General features: G+C 44.2%; 1 protein-coding gene across 1 annotated transcript in view; it reads left to right on the top strand.

The window, feature by feature from the left end:
- COL25A1 (collagen type XXV alpha 1 chain) overlaps positions 1-10,799 on the top strand; it is a gene marked incomplete at its 5' end in the record, with an annotated part of 779,688 nt that overhangs the window by 630,271 nt on the left and 138,618 nt on the right. The window contains one exon of the mRNA XM_019521958.1: positions 9,113-9,139. Coding sequence (XP_019377503.1) covers positions 9,113-9,139 — 27 coding nt within the window. The remainder of the gene's footprint in view (positions 1-9,112; positions 9,140-10,799) is intronic.

Genomic DNA, 10,799 nt, shown 5'->3' with positions numbered 1-10,799 from the left:
AACTGAAATTAAGTTAGGCCTCTTGTCTTCCAGTTCTGTTTCTTAATTTCCATAATATCATTTCCACTGCTAATAGTAAAAATGTGAGTGGCCATGTGTCAATCATGCTATACTTGTACAACGTAACAAAAAAACTATAAATCAATCTCCAAACTACACAAGACTATTTTCCTGGTCCTTAAGCGCTGCAGAAGTTTCTGTACATGGTAGACATTTTATGGTTTGGAGAAACAGGAGAATCATGCCTCCTTCAAGTCCAGGCAGAATTTCTATCAAAAGCCACCCCAAAATTGCAGCCCTTGGCAGGAACCATTTGCTGACTTGACCCCAAGGGAACCAAGCTGTGAAAGAAAAAAATAATAATTTACAGCGTCATAGAGAAGCAGAGCTGGAAGGGACCTCCAGAAGGCATCTAGTTTATCCCCTGCTTGGGGAGGATCATTCCTATCCAAACCATCCTGTACAAACCATAATCTAAACTCTACATAAGACTACCATCAAACCTGACACAACATAGACCTAATACCGTAACCTGCCACAGGCAAAGCAGGGAAAGTACATCAGTTAATGTCCTGCTTCTATAACGTGTTGTCAATATACGCTCAAAAGGTCCCAGGTAGAGGGCCACACTCCCTGCTACAGAGGAAGGCAAAAACCTACACAATCCATACCAATCTGACCATGGTGTAAAATTCCTTTCTGGCCCCGAGTATAGTGATCAATCTGACCCTGAGCAGAGGTGAAAGACCCTCTGACCAGGAACCTCCAGCTTTGGTCCCAGCAGCAACCATTTGGAGTTGGTTGGAACCTTTCTGGGCATATATTTTTGTTTTTCAGCTATTCTAGGGCCTATAGAGTTTACTAGCTGTAATTCTTCCATTGTGTAGCCATGGGGTGTCAAAACCATCCATGCCCACAGGCTGGATGAGTAGCACAGGGCTGGTCTACAAGCTGGCCCTGCCTGCTGGATCCAGTGCATATGCTGGAGCAGCTGGAGTAGAGGCCATATGCGGCATGGCCCTGCTCCACCTACTCTGGGACCATGGTGCCCACAGCAGCTATACCAGGACATGCTGCTGGATCTGTCATGGAGCTGATGCACATTCAAGTGGGTGCTGCCAGCAACATGGTCCCAGAGTAGCTGAAGTGAGTGCTGTGTGTGGTGTATGAGGCCTTCTTGTGCTCTTTGCATGTTGCCTGTTGGTCAACTCCAAGACCCACAAGCAGCACCGGCAGCCAGATGATAGACCTTTGTGGGCTATTTCCAACCCTCAGGCCATATCTTTCAAACCCCTGGTGTAGTCAACACAGCCCTCTTATTCCAGTGCAACAAGTGGGAAAAGGCTCTATAAATTTGCATTGTGTTTCTGAGTTCCTATGCTGGTTTCCCCCATGTAAGATAGCTCCCCTCTCTTCCCTGGTGCATTAAAAAATACGTAATTAACACCTTTTTCCTCCAGGCATTCTTCTTACATGCTTTTGTATATTTAAATATAGCTCATAAAAGGGAATGTGCTCTCTTCAGAAAATGCAGGCAAGTAATTGAAAATAGATATGTAAAGTAAGTCTAGTCCATGCTAGAACTGTATTATTCCATAAAATTCAGAACAATATTTCAACTGTTCTTTATGGGTGACCAAGTGGGGTGGGGAGAGAGTTATTAGTGGATCAGCTGCACAGTCTCCACACAGCTTTGTGTGCCAGGCCTTCTCCTTTCCCAGTGCCATGGGTGATCCTTTACAGAGAAACTGTTCCAGTTTAACTGAGCTCAGCAGTTTGGATGTCCATATGGTAAGAAGCACTTGCCAGCATGTGTAAATTATGCAATGAATCATTTTAGGTAAGTGTTTAATTACAACTAACATTGCCCAGGCCACATTAACACATAGGCAAACTAGGCACATGCCTAGGACCTTAAGTGAAGAAGGGGCCCAGTTGTGCTAATTTTACATATTATAATTATTAAGTGAAAAGGTAATATAAATATACAGGATTAAGTAGGGGCCCACTAGGGGTTTGCCTAGGGCCCACTAAAGTTTTAATGCAGCCCTGAACATCCTCGAGGTAGGCACTAGAGGCAATCATCTTGCTTAAGAGTTTTCCCGTAAGTGACTCAAAAGTAGAGGGAGATACAGTAAAATAATTTCCAGCCTGATATAAATAAGGTGGAAGCACCATTAAATGAAACATTGACATTTATATTTAAATATTTCATTTCTAATGTTATTCCTTTGTTTCTTTTAATGACTGTCCTCTGCTGTTCTTCAAAAACACTATAAGAAATAGTTTGCATTCTCTGCCACTGGCCATGCTTTCTTGTCCAGGCTAGAATTTTTCCCTAAACTTTCTTGCAGTTAATGTTGCCATTGGTAGCAGTCACAGGAGCTCTAGTACAGAAGGCATCACTGGAGCTAGACGACACAATACTGAGATCTATCAGCAGGTGCCAGGATTCCTGTCTTCCCTTCAATTGCAGTCATTACTCCTCCCTGGAGAAAGTAGAATGGTGGTCACAGTGGTGAAAAATTCTGGGGAAAATCCTAGACTAGTCATAACCACAGCCATAGTGACCCACTGACATTTTTAAATGAGGTGTCAGCCTCTAGTAGTAGACACAGAAATGTCCCATGCATTATCATTATTATTATTAATAATAATAATGGATTACAATTTATGTATGAAGATAGCAATAATACATGCATGGCATGGCATAAAGTCCTGCATTTAGAATGGAACAATCCCATGTACCGGTACAGGCTGGGGATTGACTGGCTAAGCAGCAGTTCTGCAGAAAAGGATGTGAGGGTTGCAGTAGACAATAAGCTGCACATGAGCCATCAGTGTGTCCTTGTTGTAAAGAAGGCTAATGGCATACTGAGCTGTATTAGTAGGTGTGTTGCCAGGAAATTGAGGAATGTGATTATTCCCCTCTATTCAGCACTGAGGAGGTCACAACTGGAGAACTGTGTCCACTTTTGTGTCCCACCCTCCTCACTCCAATACAGAAAGGATGTGGACCAACTGGGGAAAGTCTAGTGGAGGGCAACAAAAATCATTAGGGGGCTGGGGCATGTGACTTCTGAGGAGAGAATCAGGGAACTGACCTCAGAGAAGAGAAGACTGAGAGAGGATTTAATAGCAACATTCAACTACCTGAAGGTTCCAAAGAGGATGGAGCTAGACTGTTCTCAGTGATGGCAGATGACAGAACAAGGAGCAGTATACTCAAGTTGCAACAAGGGAAGTTTAGGTTAGATATTAGGAAAAATTTTCTCACTAGGAGGATATTAAAGCACTGGAACAGGCTACCAAGAGAGCTTGTGGAATCTCCATCTTTGGAGGTTTTCAAGACCCAGCTAGACCAAAACCTTGGCTGGGATGATCTAGTTAGGACTGATCCTGCTTTGAGCAGGGGGTTGGACTAAATGACCTCCTGAGGTCCCTTCCAACCCTCATTTTCTATGATTTCATAGATTCAAAAGACATAGGGCTGGAAGGGACCTTGCAAGTTCATCGGGTCCAGCCCCCTACCCAACAGTTAGATCATCCCAGCAAAATAGGCATCCAAGCGTTTCTTAAAGGTATCCAGCGTAGATGCGTACACCATTTCTGAGAGGAGTCTATTCCAGACTCTGGAGACTCAGACAGGAAAATTTTTCCTATGTCCAGTCTAAAACAGTCTACTTGCAGTTTGTGACCATGAGACCTTATCTTCCCTTGGGGTGCCCTGGTGAACAGACGTTCTCCCAGTTCCTGATGCACACCCCTTATATACCAAGTCACCCCGAGCCTTCACTTCTCCAGGCAGAAAAGTCCCATGCCTCTCAGCCTTTCCTCATATGGCCTGTTCTCTTGACCTCTGATCATGCGTGTGGCTCTCCTCCGGACTCTCAAGCTTCTCCACATCCTTTCTAAAGTGTGAAGCCCAGAAGTGGATGCAGTACTCCACCTGCGGCCTCACCAAGGCCAAGTAAAGTGGGAGGATGACTTCTTAGGTCTTGTTTGAGATGCGCTGGTAGATGCAAGCCAGAGTTGTATTTGCTTTGCTGGCTGTGACATTGCATTGGTAGCTCACATTCATCTTGTGGTCAGTCATGTCCCCCAAGTCTCTTTTGGTTGTGGTGCTAGTGAGTGTAGCACTGCTGAGCCTATATGTATGATATGCATTTTTTCCCCAAAGTGGAGCACTTGCATTTCTCTGTGTTGAATGTCATCAGGTATTGATCTGCCCACCTTGCGAGCCTGTCCTGGTCAGCCTGAACTGCCAGCCTATCCTCTAGAGTGACTGCACTTCCCTATAATTTGGTATCATCTGTGAACTTAGGCAATCTATTTCTGACACCCAAATCCGGATGATTTATGAATATATTAAAGAGTACTTGTCTGAGTACAGAGCCCTGGGAGACACCGCTGGTCACCATGCACCATGTTGACTCAGTTCCATCAACTGTCACCCTCTGGGTCTGACCACAGAGCCAGTTCCCCAGCCATTGAACCATAAGGTTGTTGAGGCTGCAGTTCCCCAATTTTACCATGACGACATCATGGGAGACCAAGTCAAAGGCTTCTTTGAAATCTGAATATATGACATCAACATCTTCTCCTTTGTCCAGGTGGTGCATCACGTGGTCATAGAAGGGAATGAGGTTGGTCAAGCAAGACCTACCCACAATGAAGCCATGTTGGCTATGTCTCAGAACGTTGCCTTCCATTAGCCTGTTGCTGATGGTTTCTTTGATGATTTTTTCAAAGATCTTTCCAGGGATTGAGGTCAAACTGATTGGCCTATTGTTCTCTGTATCTTCCTTCCTTCCTTTCTTGAAGATAGGCACCACATTGACCCTCTTCCAATTGTCAGGAGCCTCCCAAGTGCCGTGAATTCTCAAATATTCTTGCCATTGGTTATGCTATGATGTCAGCTAACTCTTTTAGCACTCTTGGGTGCATTCCATCCAGGCCAGGTGACTTGTGGATGTCCAGCCTCTCAAGCTGTTCCCTCACAAGATCTTCACCAATTATAGGCATATAATCGCCCTTACCCCTGTGTCCTGTCAGGCAAGGTGATCCCCTTTGGCTGGTGAAAAACTGACACAAAGTAATCATTGAGGAGATTAGCTTTCTTCTGGGTGTCGGTTGTCAGCTGCCCCATTTGGTTCAGCAAGGGTCCAATGTTGCCCTTGTTTTTTTTCTGACTTCCCATGTATTTGAAGAAGGACTTTTTATTGTTAGACAGTTTGAATTCAGTTTTAGCCTTGGCTTTTCTGGTGTGGAGGCTGGGCCAGGTGCGGGCCAGTGCTGTATAATCCTCCTTAATGGTAGTTCCTGACTTCCATCCCTTATAAGCATCTCGTTTCAGATTCGGGAGGTCCATGAGTTCCCTATTGAGCCAAGGGGGTCTCCCAGCCCTTTTGCTACCTTTCCTATGGGCCAGAACGGACTTCCCTTGTGCTTTGAGGATCACATCCTTAAGGAGCAACTACTTATCATGGACTCCCTTCCCTGTAGGGGCCTCAACAACCAACCTCTTGAGCTTGTGAAAGCTTTCCTAAAGTCGAGGCTTTCTGCACTGCTGACTGATTTGCCAGCTTTGTCATGGATAGAGAAAGTGAACAACTCATGATCACTGTTACCAAGTTTCCCTTTGATCCTCAGGTCTCTACTTAGATCATCCCTTTTGACCAGTACCAGATCCAGCAGCTCCTTACCTCTTTTTGGCCTGTAGAATTCTTGAGTCAAATAGAGCTCATTAATGCAAGTGAGGAAGCTTTGCAAATGATCAGATTTGGCTGAATGCTCTTCCCATGAGATGTCAGGGTGGTTGAAGTTGCCCATGACAACCATGCACTCAGAGCGTGCAGCCTCCGCCAGTTCCCTAGTGAATTCATGGTCAAATTATTCCTCCTGGTTAGGAGGTCTATTATTCTAATATTATTCTAATGATACATATATTCTGTCCTGTGGCCTGAAAAGGTTGTTGACTTCTGGTTTGGGGCAGTGAGGATGTTACTCTCCAAGGGGTGGGGGGTCTTGGGTTCTGATCACTTCACGCAGGGTATTTTGTAACCAATGACCATCTAATGCAGTGGCACTCAACCTTTTTCCCTGCAGGCTGGATGGGCAGTGGCCCATCAACCACAGGTTGGATCCTGCCAGTGGTCCTGATCCAGCCCTGAGGCCAGTGCGGTGGGCACTGTCTGACTATGTGGAGGGGGATGCAGGGCAGCCCAGCTGCAACCTGGCCCTGCAGGGGAAAAAGGGGATGGCTTGGTCCTATTGAGGTCAGGGGAGGAAAGTGGCCCAGCCCCAATCTGGCCATGTGGGGAAAAAGAAGGTATGGCCCAGCTCCGTGTGGTGGAAGAGGGCATGGTTTGGCTTCATGGGGAGAGGAGGCATGGCCTGGCCCCAGTCTGGCCCTGTGAGGGGGAAAGGGCATGTGGCTTGGTCACTGATCCAGATGTAGGGGTGGGGGTCTGGCCTGGCTACAACCGGTAGGGCAGGGCTTGGGGTTTAGAATTTAGCTGGTGGAGGGTGACCAAATTAATGGCCACCATTCCTGTGCCACTAAATTTCCTGCCCCATGGGGAGCCCTGTGGGCCAGATGTGATGGCTTTGTGGGCCGCATTTGACTCCCAGGCTGGAGGTTGGGTACCCGTGGCCTAACACACCACTGTCACTACATAAACAATAGCAGTAATAATAAACATTGCTTAAATTGGAACAGATAGATGCCATGTTTCAACCATGCTCCAAGTCCTGTCGCTTTTTTTCCCCCCACAAACTAAGAAAAATAGAGAGGGACGGCCTGACCTCCTACACACAATCAGAACTAAACAACCCACCAAGGTTGGGGAGCCTCTTTCCTGACCCAGCTGCTCAAGAAAATGGAGAAATGCTTCTGGCAGCATTTTCTGAGTAAAAGCAGGTGCTAGCAAAGGCATATTATTGGTGGGAGTTTATAGATCATGTGTCATGGTGGCTGGAAGCAGAACAAGCTTTTTTTCCCATTTCTAGTTTAAGGTTGAGGAGAGAAGGGAAACAACACACTCAATAAATTGGCTCTATATTTTTCATGACCCTAATGACCACTTACTAAATGTAATGAACTCAACTGCACAGGCAGACAAACTATAAATATCCATTTACCTTTTAATCTAACCTTCAGTTTCTTGCATTTTGGTACCATCCACAATCAGCACATGAGAAACATGCATTCCTTCATTATGATGTCCAGCATTTCTCCTTCTCAGAGCTGCTGAAAGATCTTACCCAGGGTTTGTTCACCTGCTCCTCTACCAACACCATATACTTCATCACCTGCTTACACTGCCCCTCTGCTGTCTATATTGGACAGATGGTGTTTCCTGTATGAAAGAATAAATGGACACTGATTTGGCATCAGTTCTAGAAAGATACAAAAGAAAAGCCTGTAGCAGAACACTTTTAACCACCCGGGATGTTTCATCACTGACCTTAGCTGATCTTAAATAACAAAACTTTAAAAACTAATGTGAACATGAAATTATGGAACAAGAAATCATCTGGGCAGTGGACTATGTTATGTATGGTCTCAGCAGAGATTCTGGATTCTTACCTCATTACCTGGACTAGTTTTTATAACCCTTATGCCCCTCAGTGAGGTAGGGTTAGGATTTGTCCATCCTTTTTTACCTCTTCAACCCAACTTCGCCTCTCTTAGCAGTGGTTTCTGCCCCTATTCTTTCCCCCTTCTTTCCCTATCCTTTGTATTTCAGTTTATTCATTCCTTTCTGTTTAGTACCGCAGCTCTGTGCAAATTCATTCATAGAACCTGATGAAGTAGGCTGTAGCCTATGAAAGCTTATGCCTTTCTGAATGAGTTAGTCTTTTAGGTGCCACTCTATTCTGCCTGATCCTTAGACTGAACACACTCAATTCCCATTGAAGATTGGATGGAGAAAGCTCTCAGCTTTCAGTATCTCACAGGTCCTGAAGTCAGCAGGACTTGAAGATGCTCAAAACAGTGCATTATGACCTTAATGCTGTTCCTATGAGTAGCCATGGCAAAACCCACATGGTCTTCATGGTGCAGGGTTGACACTCAGCTGGTGATCTATCCCACTGGAGCTCCTTCATGCTTTCAGCATGAGCTATGTTGTATTAACAGTACTGTCAATGTATGCCTGGGAGCTCAGAGAAGTGTAATGGCTACTGTGTGGAGAGGATCCTGCTCTGCCCTTGTGACAGGGTAATACCTGTGAAGTAAAAACTAGCCCTGTGTTTGTAAGCAGAATTCATACCATACAAGCTGAGATTGTAAGCAAGTCCAGCTCTAGCACTTTGCACTGACTGACTGACATAATGGATCAGAGAGCTATACTACTTTCCTGCTGCCCCCTCTTCTCTGCAGCCACACTCGACTTGGTGGAGTGAAACATCCAAGCACTGACAGTCCTAATAAAGTCCCTGAGACATCAAACCAGGTTTGAAATTAAGCAGGTGAACATTCCTGAGTTTACTTGCCTATCCTTCACCTCCTTGGTCAGCCCTAAAATGGAGATAATGAAGCTTCTTTACATCACAAGGGTGTTAACAGGAATAATTAGTTAATATTTGCAAACTGTGTTGCAGATGAAAAGCCCTATAAAAATGTCAAGAACACTGTTGTTATGCAGATTCACTCAGCTACCTTTTCTGAACTAGGTGGGAGATTTATTCTGCATTTATTCCTCAAGTATTCAGTTGCTTAAATCTTGCCTTTATGCTGCCAAGCAAGCATATAATGTGGATATTTAACTGTGGAAACACAACTGGCCTTTAGCTGGTATCAGAGAAGCAGGAAAGCCTGAGCCTTCTAAATGCTGACAGATTTGTCAGTATTGGAAGAAACAGATGGGATGGGATAGAAAAGATTAGAAAGGGGGAAATCTGAATCTTCTAGTTTGTAGTTAAAGAGAAGAGAAAAGATCCATTGTACGTTTCCAGCAAAAAGTTTTCTTTTTCCTTGATGTAAAAAACATCAGCTGGTTTCACTCTGGCATAAGAATGCTTACACATGAGGACGTTTTTAACTGGTCACTTAAGCTTAAATTGGCTACACTATTATTATGCTAATTGAATTGTTTTCCCTTTTCAGGGACCTCAGGGGCCTCCAGGACAAAAGGTATAGTATAAACAACAATACTGTGAAAGTGATTATATTTCCTAGGGCTAAATTGCAAGCAGAAGAGGTGAACAGTATTAGCTACTGTACGTCACATAAAAGCAGTTACTTCAGTCTGTGAATTCTGTTGTCCCAAAATACAACTACATATAATGTAAGATGTAAGATTTCTAATTTCCCCCATTACAGGAAGTTCAGGCAATGCCGAACTGACTGTTTTCAATCTGTCTGTCTCCCCAACTTGCAGGTTAAAAGGGCACTATAATATTCTCATTCAAGTACTGGTATAACTATGAAACCAAAGTTAAAACATTGTGAAAAGTGGGGATAAAGTTTCAAATTGAATGCCTGTCCTTACTCAAGTAGATCAGTGCCATATGACCAAAAATTTGACCAAAGAAACAAAGGATATAGGTGTTGCTGATAAATGGTGTTTGGTTGGCTGTATTCAGGTGGCCCACTGGTGTCTTCCTGTTTCCATGGTAACTTGAGAACTGATTTCCTGTAAATGCTTTCAGCATTATTTACACTCAGCAGAACTGACTGCTGTAGTTTGATGGAGTGAACCAAGGATTTATGGAGCTTCATGTTTAGAACAATACAAAATATATCAGTAATAAAACTAGTAGATGGCATTTTGCCAGCATCTCACCCAAGTACCACAATAGCCAAATTGTCTGAAAAGTGATTTCAAAAGATAAAAAGTGATGTAGAGCACTTTTAATAAAGTTTGCTTAATACTTAAAAAGAAACTAAAGAATGAATAATTAGCATTATCACAGGTGGGAAAGTTATTGCCCTCTATATTTCGGTCTCTGAAAGTATCACAAGCACAGCATTCTTTGGGCATCTGTTAAACAAAAAACCTGTCAAACAAAAGAAACTAAAAGCTATTGATATGAAAGGGCTTGTTTTAGCACTATTTAGAATGATGAGAGCTTTTTTCTTAAGGGCAGGGTAAATTCCTAAGATGGAAAGGAGAGGAGCATTACATGTTTAGCACTGTCAGAGTGTGAAATTGTAAAGCTGCACTTGTTCCCATGTTGCCAATATAAAAACCCTCCTTCTGACTTGGGAGGGACTTTATTACTAGCATAATAAACCTCAGTAAAAATCTTTGCATGATATTCTTTGAAAATCAAATACTTTTGCTTTATTAAGCATGTGCAAAGTTAGCCCATTTTCAGTCAGTTTTGTTCATGCAATTTATCATCTTTTAGTCTCATAAGATAAAGGTGTGTGACAATATTGACAAGAGAAAGTTCCATAATAAAAGAAGAGTGTATGGACAGCCTGATGACTTAATTCCCCTGTGAGCTTGTGCCTTTCCCCTGTGGCTTTTTGATAGGAACAGTAAAAACACTGACAGACATGCACTCCCTGCTGTAACCCATGGCGCTTTGCAGGAAGCACCATGAGTTACAACGATCCCCTGGACCCAACATGTTTGCAGCCATTCTCCCTTAGCCCTGCCCGCCCCCTTCCTAGGCTATCTACGGAATAGGGGGTGGGGGGTAGAGATGAGAGGGAGCTTGGTCTGGAGCTTGCCCAGCCTCCACTAGAGGGCGGGGCAGGTGGATTGGAGCCCTCCAAAAAAACAGGAGCCACCAAGATGGGGGGGGGGGGGGGGGCCCCCCAAAACCCGCCCCCCCCCCCAGCC

Source organism: Gavialis gangeticus, unplaced genomic scaffold (assembly GCF_001723915.1).
Source record: "Gavialis gangeticus isolate Ggan-Ray unplaced genomic scaffold, GavGan_comp1, whole genome shotgun sequence".
Lineage (NCBI taxonomy): Eukaryota > Metazoa > Chordata > Crocodylia > Gavialidae > Gavialis > Gavialis gangeticus.
Note: the sequence above shows the minus strand (reverse complement) of the source record. Positions and strands in the feature narration are given on the sequence as shown.